At 46.3% G+C, this 20,077-nt stretch overlaps 1 protein-coding gene across 1 annotated transcript in view; it reads right to left on the bottom strand.

Annotated features, from left to right (window-relative positions):
- The window catches only part of STRA8 (stimulated by retinoic acid 8), a 29,298-nt gene extending 10,125 nt beyond the window's left edge, over nt 1-19,173 (bottom strand). The window contains 8 exon segments of the mRNA XM_073330944.1: nt 1,054-1,133; nt 3,563-3,833; nt 10,733-10,885; nt 11,325-11,412; nt 12,875-12,950; nt 14,854-15,051; nt 19,130-19,147; nt 19,150-19,173. Coding sequence (XP_073187045.1) covers nt 1,054-1,133; nt 3,563-3,833; nt 10,733-10,885; nt 11,325-11,412; nt 12,875-12,950; nt 14,854-15,051; nt 19,130-19,147; nt 19,150-19,173 — 908 coding nt within the window.
- Nucleotides 19,174-20,077: the final 904 nt, after the last annotated feature.

Genomic DNA, 20,077 nt, shown 5'->3' with positions numbered 1-20,077 from the left:
GAGTTCAGTCACAAATTTAATTAACACATTCTTTCTTTAACAAGCGTCATCAGCATGGAAGCATGTCCTGTGGAATGGTGGTCGAAGCATGAAGGGGCATACGAATGTTTAGCATATCTGGCACATAAATACCTTGCAATTCCAGCTACAAAAGTACCATGCAAATACCTGTTCTCACTTTCTGGTGACATTGTAAATAAGAAGAGAGCAGCATTATCTCCTGTAAATGTAAACAAACTTGTTTGTCTGAGCGATTGGCTGAACAAGAAGTAGGACTGAATAAACTTGTAGGCTCTGAAGTTTTATATTATTTTGTTTTTGAGTGGTTATGTAATAATAAAATATCTATATTTGTACGTTGCACTTTCATGACAAAGATTACACTACCGTACTTGCATGAGGTGAATTGAAAAATACTATTTATTTTATCATTTTTACAGTGCAAATATTTGTAATAATATACAGTTTGATTTCAATTACAACACAGAATACAATATATATGACAATGTATAAAATCCCAAATATTTAATAAATATCAATTAGTATTCTATTGTTTAACAGTGCGATTAAAACTGCGATTAATTGCAATTAATTTTTTAAATTGTGATTAATTTTTTTGAGTTAATCACATGACTTAACTGCGATTAATTAACAGTCCTACTAAAAAGACTTTTTTTGTTCCACTGAAGGAGAACACTGTTCAAAATTAGCTAACTTATCCAGAGGACACCTCCTGGACTCTTTACATCTTGTGAGGGGAACAACAGACAGCTTTAGGAATCCTACATTACGACAGTGGAGAAGACTACACATGCTGACGAAGAAAATCAAAAAGATCCCATATCTAGTACTAATTGGGCATTCTTGAGATTAACACAGAGGGTACTTTCCATTCTAATGTAAAATGTCTATTAATTACAAGCTTACCAATTTGCTGCAAGCAGTTGTCTTTAACAGACCTAAGGGAGGAGGACATAAATATGGAAGCTGCCTTATTAATGTGCATCAAAGGACGAGGATGCTGGCTAGCAAACTGGGTGTGTTTATAATTACCCTGGACTGGACATTGCTTGTTGAGTCTCATTTCTGTCAAGGAAACCAGCAGCAACATCAAATGCATCTTCAAATAATATCTACCAAAGAAAATATTTTAGATGTCAAAACTATCAGACCCCCTGCACAATGTTATCCAGTCTATGACAGTTTTCGATAATTAAGTCTTTCTTCTCCTTAGACAGTGTGCTTATTTTCTAGACTGGACCAACAGTATACTGTAAAGGCAGAAATAAATTACTTTAATTACTACACAATGGGGCAAAAGGTCCATCAGTTCCATCGAGACTCAGTTTCCAGGAATTGGATTTAGGCCGATGGTTTACAAATCGCTCAATGAAAAGCAGGGATTATCCAAGTGCTTCCCAGACTATTTTGCTAGCTGTTACTGATGTGCTCAGCCAAAGATCTCAGCTGTATCAGCCAGTGCCCACACAAGCTCATGCAGCTGTGTGCTCCAGCTTGCAATGAAGCCTGGGTTGCTCTAAATTCCAACACTGCACTGTAGAATTCAGTGAGCTCATCCATCCACCCTGCTATGTTGGTTGTTACTCCTGGTGTACATGTAACCCTCCAATACCATTTTGTAAGTAGGTCAGTTACATGAATGGCCTAACTTCCTTCCAGTTGAGAGGACTTATTGCTGCAATGCACTTATGCATTAAAGGTAAATACTACTAAAATACCATTAAAAAAGTATCCAACCTTTCTTTGAGCAGCTGAGCACTCAAATAAACACCATTTCAACAAATATTTACAATCAGTTACCTTCTGCTTATTCTCTTTAAAAAATTCCAGCCATCACGTGGTCACTAGACTCGCAGTTTCAGTTGCACAATTGACTATCACTGGAGTGAGGAAGCTGGCGTATGAAAGTTAAGTTCAGTTTTATTACCCTCTGTTATAAAACGCTATTATAAAGAAAACCCTTAAGATCTGGGAGCTGATCCTTGGGTCCAGCACAGCTGTGTTCCAAGCAGCACTTGTGAGGCGAAGGTAGGCGTATGTCATCTTTATCCTTATGCCCCCTGATAGATATGGCTATTTGACGCAATATCTTTGGGATTAATTTTATGTATCATTATGGGCCAGAGATTGTATGTAATTCCATGGGGGATGGTGACCACAGCCCTTCAGGAACTAAGAACAGTGGGGGTGATTAGGCAAATTCACTCAGGCTATAACATCTCTTGAGAAGTCCCACCACCAGAGAGGGCCACATACACTGGTTAAGACTGGATTCTCCAACAAAGGATGGACTTTTGGACATATGGCCCGAGTTTAAACTGATTCAGCCTGCTTTCTGATCCAGCAAATAGACAGGATCTTCCGTCCAAGGGCGTCCCCAATCCTTCCTGGGAACGGCTGGAAGGACTTTGGCCTACTGAGACCCCACAAGACTAGTAAGCTTGTAGTATGCATATAGGAACTTTTGCTGAGAAAGAGGTGTGTGGTAACTTATTACAGTGGGACATTAGTCTGTTTATAGCCTCTGAAGAGAAAGCAAAGCACTGGTGATGGCCTGTTTTTAGTTAGTCTGGCTTGGTGGGAGTCACACAGTGCAGGCTGGGGACTGTGCAGCATGGAAAACCCCCAGTCAGAAGGGAGAGAGACGTGGGTCTTCACCCAAGAGAGGTGACGCCTGAGAAGCAGGGAGCCTGCAGGGCATGCATGGGCGGCGGGTATCACAGGCCAGGGCTAAGTTTTCCCAAACAGCCTGGTGTGGCCCCGCCCACACTCCACCCCTATACCGCCTCTGGCTTCCTGCTCTTCCCCCGACCTGGGGCTAGGGCGGCCTGTGACTGGGGCCGATGTTCATGCTGCCTGGTGCTCTAGGGCTGTGGCACTGGGATTGGGGGCGCAGGGGCTGCACTGTCCGCCCGGTGCTCTGGCACTGGGGCCGTGCCACCCTGCTCCGGGGCTGCTTGGGTGGCCCAGGGCTGGGGTGGAAGGGCCAATGGCCATGGTGGGGGAGCTCTGGCTCCGGTGAGGGAGAAGTGGGGCCTCAGGCAGAAGGGGCAGGGCCAGGGGCTAGCCTCCCGCAATGGTTGGTTCATGTGCTGCCCATGAGCGTGTGCCCTTGTTACACTACAGAGGGGGAATATGGGTGCAATTGCCCTGAACTGTGATGCCCCTCTCCCTCTCCCTCTCTCATAAGCTGGAGCAAACTTAACCATTTCCTACAGACAGAGTCCTCACTTCAGTGCAGATCAGCAGTACTACTGCCATTAAAAGCCCAGGGTACTTAGGGATACCTTAGCAAAACTGCAAAACTGGCAGCCACAGTAGAGCAATGTTTGGGATCTGCTAAGGAGTAAGAAAGATTCAATGTAAACATTTACTGCCATGCTGTTAATGATATTCACTTGGGTACTATTGTGCTTATGGGAAGGTGTCAGTAAAGTGACGTGTGTTACCCTTTAAGAGTTGCACACTCTTAGTGTAGCTAGCAACTTTTCCGTGGTTTGGAACTTCTGAAGCTGGAAGCAGAGTAATAATTGCCACCTACCTCCTCTGGCGTGGATACCAATGAACCACTGGGCTCCTGACTATTAGCTCTGCTGTTCCTCACACTACCTCCAGTGCAGGCTGCCTTGGGATCTGGGAGTATATTTTGTCTCTGACTACAGTACTGCAAGACACTGTCTCTCCTTTCCTCTGGCAGATTCTGCCATAGGTGGGAAACAGCGGTGGAGACCACAGGAAGAGTGACCTCTTCAGTGCACACAATCCCATTCTCAACCAGCAGGTCCACGGTCTGTTTATAAAAATACAGGTACCTGTAACAAGAGGAAGGGAGGCATCTCTTAAAAACAGCTTACGGTGGAGCAGCGTAGCGGTTAGACCAGCAAGCGATTGGGTAATAAGTCTCAGATTCTATTCCAACCAATGCTGCTGACTCAGTGGGACCTTACATAATTACTATTGTTAACACAGGTGGGGCTGGAAGCACCTCTTGTTATTGTGCCACAGGTACTTGTTTTCTTTTTGCGAATAAAGACTAACACGGCTGCTACTCTGAAACTTGTTATTAAGGTTGCCCAATATTCACTATTATAAGACTCTGTTTTCAGCTGCTGCTGAATTTCCCAAACTTGAACTGGGCTAAAATTTTCCATGCTGCGTGTTTGCTTCAGGCTGAATTGTTTTGGAAAATTTCAGTCAAAACAATCAGTTGTTTCTGAGAACAAGGCTAGGGAAAAATACATTGTTTTGGCCATGTTAAAAAATTCTGGCAACGTTTTTCTTTGAAAGACTCTAGTCCCTTTGTGCTTTGGAGCAGAGGCGTGAAATTTGGCAAGGTCTGGCCTTTGCCATTTCCATGAAAATATGCCCAAATCTGGCTAAGTTATGAGTCTCAGTAGGGAATTATATGTTAGCAGCTAACTTCTCTGAAGATACCATCCACACTGGGCATGCTCCAGCCTATGGTTGAGCAGGATTTTCCCTGCTATTGCAGCTGTGGGCTGCTGCAGGTTCTGCTGTGTCCAAGTCTGGGCACTAGAACTGAGAGCAGGAAGCCTGTCTCTCTTGTGTGCTCACTGATGGCTTAAGCAGTGTGTAGGAGGAAACAACTTTATTCCCATGCAGAGGGGACAACAGCTGGACATGTGGGAGGAGCAGGAGGAGAACACTGGGACAAAGAGCATGGGAGAGGGAACTGGGACTGGAGGTTGGTGGGACGGGGGGAAACTAGGATTTGCTGGGTAAGACCTGAGACCAGCAGCGTTCAGTCGTTCAACTGTCTGAGGTTGTTCCACTGTTCCTGGAGGTAGCAGTACTTGTAGTGGCTTTATAATTTTGGGGTCTTTTCACATAATTTGTTATGCTCTTAGAAAATGCTGGTTTGCCAGCCTTGGAGACTGACGGGTATAATAGCTCCCAAACAGGTGTTCTTTAACCAAACCAAGAGGTAGCAACTTTCAGTGACTATTCACCTGAGCTGAATTTGAATGAGGGTTAAAGGAGGAAAAGACTATATTATTATTATGTATTGCAATAGTTATAAGAATCCAGTGGGCTAGAACCCAAGTCTTTAGGTGACCAACACTTCTGTGCCACCACCTGGCAGAACTGTGGTCAATGCACTGTAAACCCTGGGAGACGAGACACCACTGAAAGTGCCACCCATGGAAGACCCAATTGGCGGCATCCCTTGTGACCTCTGACTGGCCAAGCATGCTTCCTATTTAAGCATGAAGAAAGTTCCAGGAAGCCATTTGTGTAACAAGGCAGATCTGATCTTCTGCTGAGACAGCTCCTGCCTTGTTCTGGTGTCCTTGCCCTGTCCCAGCTCTGCTTCTGCCTTGGACCCAGCTCTGCTCCTGTCTGCCCTGACTCCAGATACCTTGTTCTGATTCTCGGCTCTGATTCCTGGCTCTGACCCTTGGTTTAGTTTCCTTACTCATGCTCTGACCCCTAGGCTCGAAGGCCCACATCCTGGTTCCTGACAGATTGCACAGATTACCTCTGACCCCTCTGTGGACGACTGCCCCATTAACAACCAGGAGAGGGCAGGTCTCCAGTTGCCTAGCACAGGGGTTCTGAACCTTCTTCTTTTTGAGGCCCCCCCCAACATGCTATAAAACTCCACACACCCCCTGTGCCACAACAACTTTTTTCTGCATATAAAAGCCAGGGCCAGTGTTAGGGGATAGCAAGCAGGGCGGTTAAAGCCAGGGCCAGCGTTAGGGGATAGCAAGCACGGCGGTTACCTGGGGCCCCATGCCACAGTGGCCCCTGCGAAGCTAAGTTGCTCAGGTTTTGGCTTCAGCCCTGGGTAGTGGAGCTTGGAGCCTCAGACTTCAGCCCCATGCGGTGGGGCTTCGGCTTTCTGCCCTGGGCCCCAGCAAGTCTATGCCAGCCCCGCTTGGCAGCCCCCCCCACAAACCTGCTCTCTGGTTGAGAACCATTGGCCTAGCATACCGTAGGGGGCACCAGATCTGCAGAAGTGGGTCACCCATCTCCAGACCAAGGCCCATGCTCTGTGGGCTTGGATGATGCCACTTTTGACAGAAAACCAAGCCCTCCGCAAACAAGTGGCCCACTTGCAAGAGGAGAATGCTGCACTCTGGGCACGAATGGTGGCCCCTCCATCTGAACACGGTCCTGTGGTGCCCCTACCTGAATGCCTGGATGGAAAGTGCCAAAAATTCAGGAGACCCCTTAAACAGGGCCATCTACTTCTTATGCTCCATCCCTGGACCTACTCAATTTGTTGCCTGGCGAAGCACTGGACCAGACCTCTCCCTTGGTTGAGCAAAGTAGCCCAACACTGATGGGCTGGAACACCTTTTTGGGGGCTTTTTTCTGCAATTTTCAATGGTCACACATGGTCAGCTGAAGCTGCCAGTAAAGTAGTGGGGTGCGAACCTGCAGGAACAGTGTTTCTGCACTTCTAATGTCATATGCTCTGTATGTGCGAGGTCATGCTGCATGCAGGATGCCATTTTATACAGAAAATGGCAAGAGAAATCATGCGAGCGGGGGGCTAGAGGAAGGCAGAGTACCTGCACTTAAATAATCAGGACTACACCTTTGGGAGCTGCCCTGTGGAACCTCCACCAGGGACAAGGGCTGGCCGCGTCATATGCCACACACTTTTGAGGGCTGACGGCAGACACTGTGCATTGAACCAGATAACGATCCAGAACTGTTATGTCCTTTCCCTAATGTCAGATCTATTGGATTGTGTGTGATCCATGCAGCTATTCACCAAACTGAACCTGCAGGGGTGGGGCCTACAACCTTGCGTGTATCGGGACGGGGGATAAGCGCACTCTTCTGGACCTGAATTTTGAATATTTGGTGATGCTGTTTTACTGCCTAATGCCCCCGCGACCTTTACACCTTTGTTAATGATGTGTTTAGGGACATTCTGGACCAGGATGTTGTCATCTACCTCAGTGACATACTTGCCTTTTTCAGAAAACCATGAACAGCACAAATGCCCTGTCAAGTATGTACTGAAGAGGCTGCAACAGCACAGCCTACATACAAAATTAGAGAATGGTATATTTCTCCAAACTGCCACAGAGTTTTCAGGGTACATCCTCTCCCCAGAAGGCATTAGGGTGGACCCCAAAAAAGGTGGAAATCATTTGCAACTGGGCAGTACCCTGGAATACTCAGACGGTGCAGTGCTTCCTATGTTTTGCAAATTTTTATCAGCATTTTATGCCATATTTCTTGGGGCGAATAGCCCGCATGCCAGCCGGCCTCTGCAAAACCGCCAAACTTGTCTGGTCACTCAAGGCCCAGCACACCTCTAAACAGCTCAAGACCACAAATGATATGAAGTCCATGCCATATTGGATGCTAAATTGCAACAGAGCAGGCTATGGTACCTCAAAGATTGGGGAGGCTGTGGCCACAAGAAGCAGGTCTGGGAATCTGCTAGTAATGTTCACACACCTGAACCTGGACAGAGCTTTCACAGGGACCACCCAGACTAGGGTGACCAGACAACAAATGTGAAAAATCGGGATGGGGGTGGGAGGTAATAGGAGCCTGTATAAGAAACAGACCCCAAAATCGGGACTGTCCCTGTAAAATCAGGACATCTGGTCACCCTAACCCAGACAAGCACAGGTGCTGACTTCCCCTCTGCCACATGGGTGCTCACCTCCCCTGCCCCAATTCTACCCCGTTCTCCCAAGTCCCCACCCCTGCCCTGCTTCTTTACCGTCTCCTCCCCAGAGCGTGCCACATCCCCACTTCTTCCCGCCTCCCTCCTGGAAAGTCCTAAGCGCGGCCAAACAGTTGTTAGGCGGAGGACAGGAAGCGCTGGGAGGGGGAGGAGTGGGGACGCAGCACGCTTGGGGAGGGAGGAGGCAAGGAGGAGGTGGAGGCAACTTCATTGCCGGTGGGTGCAGAGCACCCAATAATTTTTCCCTTTGGGTGCTCCAGCCCCGCAGCATCCACGGAGTCGGCACCTATGCAGACAAGCCTGGCCCAACAATGCTCCAGGAGCATCCTTAAAGGGTCGGGGGAGTGATATAAGGATCCAGTGAGCTAGAATACAGGTCTGGAGGGCACCCAATGACCAGTGCTTTCATTCCACCCCCCAGAAGCCATGGCAGAGCCATGATCAATGAGTTGCAAATCCTGGGAGACTAGGCACCACGGGAAGCGCCGCCTATGGAAACTCGATTGGCAGCACCCCCTGTAACATCTGATTGGTTCAGACACACTATTTAAGCATGGAGGGAGTTCCAGAAACCTGTCTGTGAAACAAGGTAGATCCCTGACCTGCTGCTGAGACAGACCCTGCCTTGTTCCTGCATCCTTGCCTTGTTCCTGGGCCCTGTTTCCTCGCCCTGTCCCAGCCTTGCTCCTGCCTTCTCTGACTCCAGATACCCTGGTTCTGGTGCTCTGCTCTGATTCCTGGCTCTGACGCTGGTTCGACCCTTGGCTCGGGCATCCAGTTTCTGACTCTGGTTCTGGCCCATGGTTCTGTTTCCCAGCTCCTGACTCCTGCTCCAATTGCTAGGTGTGACTGCCCACAACCTGGTTCCTGACAGTAGTAACGGGAGGCCCCATTAAAGTCTAATTGTGCTAGGCACTGATAACATATATGTATGCATCCACACCCTCAATGAGACAGCCTTTGCATCAAAAACATTAGCCTAAATCAGGGGTTCTCAAACTGTGGGTCAGGACCCCAAAGTGGGTTGCGACCCCATTTTAATGGGGTCACCAAGGCTGGTGTTGGGTCTGGGCCCCAGCAAGTCTGAAGCCCAAGCCCCATTGCTCAGTGCTAAGGTTACATGCCCCCACATCCAGGGCAGAAGCCCTTGGGCTTCAGCTTTGCCCTCCCCTGCCCTGCCTAGGGTGGCAGGGCTCGGTCGGGCTCGGTCTTCAGTTCCCCCTCCTGGGGTCACATAGTAATTTTTGCTGTTAGAAGGGGGTCACGGTACAATGAAGTCTGAGAACCTCTGGTCTAAATAGATGAGGTAGGTGAATGGTGGCCAGGGAGACAGATGCAGAGAGAGGTGAAGTGACTCACCCAAGGTCACACAGATCAGTGGCAGAACTAGGAATCTAATCCAGGTCTTCTGATTCCCACTACAGGTCCCTACCCACTAAATCACATCATCTCTGCTCAAACAACCACAGACATCAAACCATCCAGACCCCCTTATAATACTGTAATATGTGTCAAGTGTTTTTTTTAATTTTATATGCACAATTTACACAGGGATATTTGATCCAAAGCACTTAAAAGTAGCTGCTGCTGGGGTTTAAATGGCATGGAAGCCTGCTGAATAGTACTGTTCTGCGCCTCTGTTTCCCATCTACCCTTTGCCTATTATGTGTGATTTAAGTGGAAGGAACTGTGTCCCTCACTATACCTTTGTCCAGTGCCTAACAGAATGATCCTGATTGGTAAGGAATGGCTGGTGTAGATTCTTATGAGTGGATGAACTAGGATCAGGCAGCTGTGTTAAAAACCTAAGTGTGAATCCTGGACCTCCAATCTCTTTCGAGGCTGGCAAGAATTGATAGCATTTTGGAGGGGATAGTACTTTGTGCCGCTACCAGCCCACGATGACCAGTTTAGCTGACTTAGATGATGGACACAAACAGTTATACAAAAAGGCTGCGATTCCGGGTGTTGGGTGGAAAACATGGCTACAGTATCCCATGTTACTAAAGGGGTGAAGTTGTTCCTACTGGACAGATCACTGCTGGGTTGTGTCAGACAGGACAGATCCCATGAGAAGGATTCAATATACAGCAGTTGTAATCTGCCATGAAACTTCAAGGTAAATGCCACAGATCCTACATACAGCTGCAAAGGTCTTGCTCTGCATGTGTCAGTGAGAGAGGGGAAAGGGGAACCCATGAGGAGCGAATGACACTATACCACAAAAATCTTTAAACAGCATATTTCACGATATGCATCTGAAGAAGTGAGCTGTAGCTCACGAAAGCTTATGCTCTAATAAATTGGTTAGTCTCTAAGGTGCCACAAGTCCTCCTTTTCTTTTTGCGAATACAGACTAACACGGCTGTTACTCTGAAACCTAGCATATTTCAAGGTACTCTACACACTACCTGCCTACAAGCACTGGTTTTTTTTCTGATTCTTACAGAAGGAGTAAAGGATAATACTGTAGAATGAAAGCAGACGACTTGTGCCACCTGCTGCCACAACTGCATTCCCATTTTTAGAAAACCATTATCAGCAACAACAGGAAACTTTATAAAAAGCCAGTACAACATGACAGTGAGAGCAGACTGCAGAAGGTTAAAGATTCAGAAAAGAACAGACACTTATATGGATAACAAGAATACCCAGAATTACCATAATTAATTATAACATTTTAGAAGGGATATTAACCCTCATGCTTCATGTTAGAACACTGACATACAGTACTTGAAAGAACACTGCATCTCTTTCCTGCGGATGGGGAACCCTCAGAGATTTTCAAAGGCTTGTGAAGCAGGAAGATGCCCTGTGGTCAAGGAGGCCTGGACATGCCAGTATTCAGGCTCCTAGTGCCAGCCAGGAGTGAGGGAATCAATTGAGAGTCATGGAGGATGATCAGTTTCCCCACCAACAGGGGCTGACATTGATGTCTCTGCTGGTCTGGGGATCCTGGGAACCAAAGTCAGACCCCAGGAAAGCTACATGATATGCAGTGACTAAAATACTACACACTTATACTCCTACCGTTCAAACTCCATCAGATCAGGAGATGAAGTGGCTGGGGACTGGACAAGTCTTGGCTTCCCATCCTCTTCCACTGCGTTTTTTTCAGATTCTTGAATCAAATACCAGATTGTAGAGCCACTCTCACTCATGGCATCTGAAGGGGATGCAGTACTGGAAAGAAAACATGGGACAAGGCCAAATGCATGGCTTCCCAACCAATTTAAAACAGTCCCTGCCAGGAACACTTTGGCAGTCTCAGTGATTCTTTTAGAGCAGGTGACTTTTTTTTTCTTTTGCTTTGCAGGGCTAATGAAAGCCCCTAAGTGGAGACGATCTACACAGGGAAAGAAAGGCAAATACATGCATTGACTGGGAACGAGACCAGCAACGTGCTCAGAGCTTACACGCACTGAGCTGCTGTAAGGGTCCAATTTTAATAATTTTTTTCCCGCCTGCCAGGTAAAACCTCTTCATCTCAATCTGTGTATTTGCTTCCTTCACAGGGTCAGACAACCGCTGCTCTGTAATATTTGCCAAGTGCTTTGAGATGCTTTGCACTTTAGAAGCAAGTGCAAAGTATTATCATTTCTTGATCTGTGTGAGTCCTTACCAGTGATCGCTGAAGTACATCTTGACATATTCCTCCTTGACTTCCTCCAAGCTGGACGGGTTCCCATCCTCTAGATTGAAGGACTCTACTGTCAGCAGAAAGATAATTGTCACAGACTGGAGGATTTGGCATCTCATTCATCGTCAGTCCCAATCAAAAAAAGAGTAATGGTCACACAGAGTTTTTGATTAGACAAAAATGATACCGGATGGGACATTCTGCCCTTCCTTATAACATGACCAGCTGTATTAGCAGTTTATGAGCACTGATATTTTCATAATGCTGGCCTTGTCAGTGAACTGATAACTTTGGTTTTCAGTAATAACAGCCAGTGAACCAAAGTCCATGTAGTTACCAGTCAATACAATATTTTGTGGTTATTTTCCTTCTATGAAGTATTGATATTTCGGGCTTTGGGGAGACTTTCTGACACTACTTAAAACATGAAAAATGTGTTCAACAGCTTTAAACCATCACCATGGAGTTCAAATCTCTACCACTGAAACCAGAAAACATGCTTGATTTTTAGTTCTGGTTCCCAGATCTTCAGTCAGGTGAGGAGGCAAGGAAATGGGGCTGGGAACATTGCAGAAGCAGCATATTCTGCCCTAGCAGAGGGAGAACCTCACACCCCTCAACAGCAACTGATCCAGCTGATTAAAGGGTGTGACAGGTACTGAAAGGAATCATATCATACTGCCCTCATCCAGAAGAAAAAATGTGTTTGTTTCAGATTGCTGGGACAGGCTAATGGAAAAGTATGTGTGGAGGAGCCAAGAAACCACAAAAACAAAATACTAACAAACCCACCACTACTTGTCTTAATCATTTCCCTTGGAGTAACTTCTTAATTAAAACTTTTCACTTCCTACATTTTTGTGAGGAAAACCAGAATGGGATTTCTGTCCCCCTCCTGCCCTACTTTTACCCCAGAATAGATTCTCTCAGTGCCCTCCAGTCCAAACTTGGACCCCAACTATGTCTGTGAATCAAGAAGCTGTACACTTAGGGTCAGATTGTGAGTTGAACTATGTACCTATGCAGAGAAGATAACAGGAGAAAGAACTTCCCTTTGGCTCTTTTGTTAATTAGCCGGCTTTTGGGTGCACAGATGTAAGAAGGCACTCTATGCTGCTACTGTCCCCTGGAATATGTGCGTGAGGAGTGGGAGAAGTTCCCCAATCCACTGCCAGTGCAGATGAGCCGGCAATAAATGGGGTGGGGGGAGGAAAGGAGGGAACAGCCTTAATTTGCTGCTGATGCAGGCCAGCAACAAACTACTGTTTGAATCTGCCCTCCCTCACCCACCAGTTCAAGGGGGAAGCAGGGAGGAAATTGAGAGTCAGAGGAATATCTTTGAAGCACAATGCTTCCTTGGGCTAGTCCTGGGTGATACATTTTATGCACTATCTCTTGCTTGGTGCTATGCCTAAAGGCACCCATCTTGCCTTTAATACTGGCTCAGCCACCTGGCTAGCTGTCCCTATTTAACAAGTAAATGAAAGGCAGGCCCAGGGAAACATTTTCAGGTATATATTTCCATACAGTACCTTTCATCTTCAGCAAGGTACCCAAGGTTTGCTCCAGCTCCTGGATATAATTCTTAGCTTTACGCAAAACCTGACACTAAATACAAAGAGAAAACAGAACCAATCTTCCTGTGTTCTGATTGGACTGAAATTTTAACATGCCTTAAGCATCTTTTACATCTTTTCCTTTTGCTGACTAGCTATCTCCATGTCCCCCTAAAAACAATTAAGCAGCCCACTACACTGATGAATGTGAAAAAAGGGAAGAAACCAAGAATCAAGGCAAATACAAATTAAGATTTTAATTTATATGCTGTACCTATTCACATACAGGTTTGGGGTTTACTCTGACAATTCTCTACAGTCAACAATTCCTTTCTAGAATTCCTTCCTTTTGGGACTGTTTGCTCTTTGAGGCATATCTGTAAAATATCATGTACCTCAATGGTGCTATATTTATTATTATTAATAATAATAATAACAACAATGAATAAACCAATAATGAATAATAAAACATAATGGATACAATTTTACACCTTATGGCTTACTGTTGGATGTTTTCTGACTGTAGGCATAATTTTTTCCTGATCATTTCCAGTGGGAACTATGTGAGGAGACCTCTTTAGCCAAATTCTGCTCTGTTACACTGATCTAAAACTGGAGCGACTTAACAGCCTTCAGTGCAATTATTCCAGGTTTATACCAGCATAAATGAGAGCAGAATTTGTCCACTTGTGACTAAACACACAGAGGATACAAGAAAGGATTAAACATTTATATGGTTAATGAGAATGTTAGAGATTTTTTTTTTTTGTAGGGGATATAAACCCAATGCTTCAGGGCATAAAGCAATCACTCACTGACAAAGATTAGGAAATGACTTCCTCAGTGTGCATGCCTTTGAACAAATCCAATCTTCCTTGACCCAAAAGGATCATGGCTGTGATGTGATACTTTCAAAGGTAGCAGCGTAAAGCTGGGAAAAACCAATGGGACTCATCGAAGTTTTAAAAGGGAGTCAGAAGTCCTCCATTCCAAGCAATAATAAATGAAAGGTAAGTCTTGTTAGACAAAACAAAGAATCATGTTTTGGATTTAGCTTCTGAGACCAGGATGATTATTAGCTTCGGCTGCATCTCCATCAGAACTTAACAAGCGGAGCTCCTGCCTCAGGCTAAGTTACAGTTAAAGAGTCCAAACAAGTGAAGTTCCTACATAACAATACTTTGCACCTCTCAAGCACCTTCCATCTAAGGATTTCAAAGCTTTTTACAAGGACATACCCTTTTGAAATATGCATTACCATCCCCATTTCATGAAACAGGAAACTGAAGCACACATAACCTAAATGATTTATTGAAGGGAATCAGTGGTAGAGCTAGGAACAGAACCCAAGACTCCTGGTACCCTTTCCCATGCCTTGAACACGATAACACTCTTCCTCCCTGGAAGTATTTAAGTACCAAACTAGTGCTGTTTCACTTGTTTTTATATAGTCCATTTTGTTTAAACAATTTCTAAAACTAGTAAAACACAGGAAATGGTACAGCTTGATTTTTTATTTTTACACACTTTCCCAGTCCCCCCTCCCCCTCATATAAATTAACTCATGAGATTGAATGAACTACTTTCCCCTCTTTCTAACCACAACCTACTAGTTTTGATTTCACAGCTGTACGTCAAGGATGAAATTTAATCATGGTATTCCTTTACTAGCTTCCAAAATACTGCCATTACGAAGAAGCTCAAAATCTACAAAGTGGAGACAAGTCACATGATAAACCCATGCCAGTAACAACAGAAGGCACAGAAGGCTCTCTTTTCTTGTTCTGAAGAGAGTATTATACAAATAGAAGAGACACAGGGAAAGTTGCACATGATAAAATTACACACATACATGAACCCCAAAAGATATTGTGATCAGAACGACTACTTTGGTTAACTACACTTTGTCTTTGCAAATATATATCCATAAACAAATAACAGTTTCTCCTCCATACCTTTGATGCTGAATTGTCTGACTGAGAAAACACAGTTTCCCGCAGGTTGTTGAAGAGTCCTGCTAGCGTAGCCCGGTGTCGTGCCTGAGATAAGCGTCTTCTTGCCACTTGGGGCTCCAAATCTTGCAGATGTGTCAGGAACCCAGGAGTCACCCTGACATATGGGCTGCTACAGTCACCAGATGTCTCCATCAAAAGCTGCAATGGAACATTAAGTTTTATTAAATAAATAAATAAATAAAATAGCACTTAAAAATAGAGTGAGTCTACAGTATGTGTGGTGGGCTGATGAACAAGTAAAGTTGAAAAAAGAAAAGGAGTACTTGTGGCACCTTAGAGACTAACCAATTTATTTGAGCATAAGCTTTTGTGAGCTACAGCTCACTTTATCGGATGCATTCAGTGGAAAATACAGATGCATGGTAAACGCATGGTAACACCCATTGTTTCTTGTTCTCTGTGTACATAGATCTCCCCACTGTATTTTCCACTGAATGCATCCGAAGAAGTGAGCTGTAGCTCATGAAAGCTTATGCTCAAATAAATTGGTTAGTCTCTAAGGTGCCACAAGTACTCCTTTTCTTTTTGCGAATACGGACTAACATGGCTGCTACTCTGAAGTAAAGTTGAGAGTGCTGAAGCAGAACAATCCAGCTCATTTCCCGCAGGAGGTTATGAAGGGAATGTTAAATAGTTTTCTCTTCTCCCTGTGAAAGCAAACTATCAATATGCAGTAAACCCTGATCTACCACAGGGGTTCTCAAACTTAATCGCATCGCGACCCCCTTTCGACAATAAAAATTACTACATGACCCCAGGAGGGGAACTGAAGCCTGAGCCAGCTGGAGCCCAGGTGGGGAGGGGCCAAAGCTGAAGCCCAAGGGCTTCAGTCCCAGGCAGGAGCCTGTAATCTGAGTCCGACACCCAGGGCTAAAGCCCTTGAGCTTCAGCCCCAGGCAGTGGTGCTCAGGCCTCAGCTTCGGCCCTAGACCCCAGCAAGTCTAAGCCAGCCCTGGTGACCCCATTAATATGGGGTCATGACCCACTTTGGGGTCCCAACCCACAGTTTGAGAACTGCTGATCTACCACAATGGTGGGCTAGTTGTACAGTGTGACTTGAAACACACTAAAAGTTAAGGCAGGAAGGCAGTTATTTCTTGCCCTGAAATGATGTGGTTAATCTTTTTCCATAACATACACTGGACTCCATCTTGCAATGTGCTGAGTGCTCTCAATTCCCACTGAAGTCACTAGAAGACACGGTTCTTTGTCACATCACAATCATTTTCTTAGTCAAGTGGGATGTCACAGTAAATTATGATGTTAGGTGGGGGTGGGAGAATAAGCAACAGAAGCAGACCTTTTAAAGTCACCCAAATACCCTTTTAAGTTAAATGCTAGTAGTGAAGAAAAAAAGGAAAATACTTATGGAAATTATATTAAACAGAAGCAGAAATGACTTTTTTATACTGTTATCTGCTTTTTAAAGGCCCAATTCAACTGCCATTGAAATCAATGGAAAAAAGCCATTGATTTCAGTGAAAGCTGGAGCAGACCCTATGCTGGTAAAATAGAATAGTATAGTTTAAAATTTCATTAGTGTGGTCACAAATAATATCGACACACAGGAAATTATATTTAAGATAATTGGTTTCCTTATGGAATAAATATCTGGTATATTGATTTTGTGTTGTACTACAGAATGGTATCCATTCTTTAATGTACCCATTTATTATTTCTGATTTAACGAATTTGTATGAATTTCTCAATCATGGCAAACGCCAAAAAAATAAAAATCAATGTGTAATGAATATCAAATACTCAGTTCACATTTTCTTTTCCAGATACTATCAATGCCTTTCACACATGGATTTAGGCACGGAAATAAGCATAATGAGGACATTACATATCCTCCAGAAAAAAGTCTGAATGCAATTACCCTGGAAACGTGAACTAGGCAATTTAATATGGCGCAATTCCACAATCTTTACACAGGCAAAACTACTACACTACTGGAAGTCATTAGAAGTTTTCCTTCTCTAAATACTGCCAGACTGGAGCCATAATTAGCATACTTTCTGAGCAGTCTGTAAAGTACCAACTGCACCATGTGTTCATACCCCTACATATTCTGTTCCTTAAAACCTCCATCTTTTAAATTATTTTAAAATAATATCATAAATTACATATATGGTAATTTCTAAAATTTCCACTCATTTAGGGGAAACTAGCTTGCCCTTGCCCTCACCCTTTCCCTAAATCTCTGGGTGAAGATCCTGATTCAAATCTTGATGACATTTTTGTTATTATAGACAGGGGGGAGAGAGTATGAATAATTATTTATTATCACTAATGGTTCTAGAGGTTCTGCAACTGAAAAAAAAAATCAGATCAAACAGAACTGTAGCTGTAAAAAGCCTGAATTCGTCCTTCAGATACCCACAGAAAGAGACATTTTAAAAAATCAAAGAGGGATTTTTTTGTCTGCTCTTCAGATTATTTTAAATCATATAAATGCATAGCAAGAGCCCCCCTAGGAACCGTTCACCAACAACCTTCGCACACTTCAGAGCTCTGGCTCCCCTTTTCTATGGTCTTTGTCCTTCCTTTTTGGGTCCTGCGCCACTGTTCGATACAGGCTCCAGCCTTTCCCTCATTTCTGTGGGCTCTGCCCCCTATTTCGCTGGGCTCGCTACTTCCTTCTATGGCTCAGTCCTTTCCTATGGACGCTACCCCTCCACTATGAGCTCCGCCCCCTTTCTATAGGCGCCGCCCCCCTTCCGTAGGTTCCGTTCCCCTTCTTGGCTCTGCTCCCGGGTTCCGCCCCAGCTCTCTTCAATTACAGACAGTCCCAGAGCGGCTGGAGGCCTCACGCATCTCTGCGGAGTATCCCTCCGGCCCGAGTGCCTCTATAGCCCGCCCATTCCCCGCCCGCCGTACCCACCGCCCGGTTCCTGCTGCGACTCCCCCACGCAGCTTGTTTGTGCTGCCGCCACGGCCCGGCAACACCGGCAGCACGTGGCAAGTAGCCAATCACAGCTCAGGAGGGAACCTCCTCAGGCCAATCGGAAGGCGCCGGCGTCGGGAGGGAGAACGTTGACATTGTAGCGACTGCCTGAGAAGGCAACAAAAGCGCGGGAAAGCGTCGGGGAGGGAGGTCGGAGGAGAAAGGGGAGGGGAGGAGGAGTCGAGGGGAGAGGGGGATCGGAGCAGAAAGGGGAGGAGGCAGGGGGAGGGGAAGGGAGGAGGTTGAGGAGTGGGTCTGAAGAGAGAGGGGAGAGTAGGAGGAGGGGGTCAGAGGGGAAAGGGGAGAGGAAGGGGATCTGAAGAGAAAGGTGTAAGAGGGGCAGGGGGCGGGGAAGGGTAGTGGGGGGTCTGTTGGGGTGTCTGCAGTAGTGGGGCGCAAAGTAGGGGTGTATGTGCATGGGTGGGAGCCTGCAGCTGGAGGAGCCTGTGTGAATGTGTCAGGAGCTGTGCCACCATCCCACTCATAGCTCAGTGTGGTCACATCTCCTGTCGGCCCATTGTGGCTGTGTACATCGCTCTGCTTGTGCACACCAGGGCTGTGTGTTTGGGTGTAAACTCGGTCGGAGGGCGGGCAATGAACACCCCCATGTGCTCCTTTGTGCCCTGTTCGAGCTGTCAAAGCCCCCCTTCTTCATTTTATAGGTAGCCCAATAATTAAAAGGCTGGTTCCCCATTCTTTCTTTCTGAGGGCCACTGTGATCCGCTGAAGGATGTGGCATATGAAAGGGGATGCCCACGCTTTGTCCCACTGAAAGGCACACTGCCATCTTGCTGGGATCTGTAAGGGTGTACGGAACTCGCATTCGTGGAGCAGCTTGTTGTGAGAAAGTGTGGTCAGCAGATACTGCAAATCCCAGCATGCAGTTTGGCAGCCTGCTATGAGCAATGTGAAGTTTTGCATGCTGGGATCTGTAGTCTCTATAGGCCACACTTCTTCACTGGAAATGCGGGTGGTTAGTCCCTATGTTAGAATTCTGTGGGTTGCGTTCAGCCCCCGCAGTCACATTGGCATAGTTACAGTATCAGGAGTAGTTTGGAGAAGGATGTTGCTCAGCTCCTGTCTCCTCCATTCTACTGCTCATGAGTAAGGCTGCATGTCTCACGGAGGTCATGGATTCCATGACTTTCTATGACCTCCATGACTTCTGCTGCAACCGGTGCTGGCTCAGGGGCTGACCAAGTCAGGCAGCAGTTTGGGTGTGTGGGGTCAGGGCTGGAGCAGGGGATTGGGGTGTGGGGTGACGCTTACCTCGGAGAGGGAAAGGGGGAGGGGTCCCCAGTTCCCACCGTCATGTCCCTGCAGCTCCTAGGCGGAGAGGTCAGGGGGCTCTACATACTGCCCACACCCGCAGGCAACACCCCTGCAGCTCCTATTGGCTGTGGTTCCTGGCCAATGGGAGCTGCGGAGCTGGTGCTTTTGGCGGAAGCAGCGTGCAGAGCCCTCCTGGCTGCCCCTCCCCCTTGGAGCTGCAGGGACATGTCGATGGGAAGCTGGTAGGGAGTCTGCCAGCCCCACCGACCCTCCCCTCCCCACTACCAGCAGGGATCCTGGGCCGCCCCCCGCTGCCTGCACACTCCCTCCAGCACCAGCAGGGGTCTTGGGCCAACGCTCCCAGCACTCATGGTGCCCCCGAACCGCCCCCCCCAGAGCACCCACGCCCCCCTGGCCAAAGGTTTAGTTAGGGTATATAGTAAAAGTCATGGACAGGTCATGAGCCCTGAATTTTTGTTTACTGTGAGCTGTAGCTCACGAAAGCTCATGCTCAAATAAATTGGTTAGTCTCTAAGGTGCCACAAGTACTCCTTTTCTTTTTGCGAATACAGACTAACACGGCTGTTACTCTGAAACCTGTTTACTGTCTGTGATCTATCCATGACTTTTACGAAAAATAGCCATGACTAAAATGTAGCCTTACTAATGAAGGATGTCCAGTTTCTAAGCATAAATTATTGATTTTGCTCTTTGGCCCCATGGAACTACCCCTTGGGGCTGTATATAAGACTGGCCAGACTGGGTCAGAGACCAATGGTCCCTCCAGCCGAGTATCCGGTCATCTCACAGCGGCTGGGGCCAGATGTTTCAGTGGGAAAGAACTGAACAGGGCAGTTATCAGGTGACGCACCCTGTCGCCCAGTGCCAGCTTTTCGCTCAGCCACCAGCCCCTCCCGCCAGGATCCTCAGGGAGAAGGCGGCATG

This window comes from Lepidochelys kempii, chromosome 1 (assembly GCF_965140285.1).
Source record: "Lepidochelys kempii isolate rLepKem1 chromosome 1, rLepKem1.hap1, whole genome shotgun sequence".
NCBI lineage: Eukaryota > Metazoa > Chordata > Testudines > Cheloniidae > Lepidochelys > Lepidochelys kempii.
This window is presented reverse-complemented; position numbering and strand designations above follow the sequence as displayed.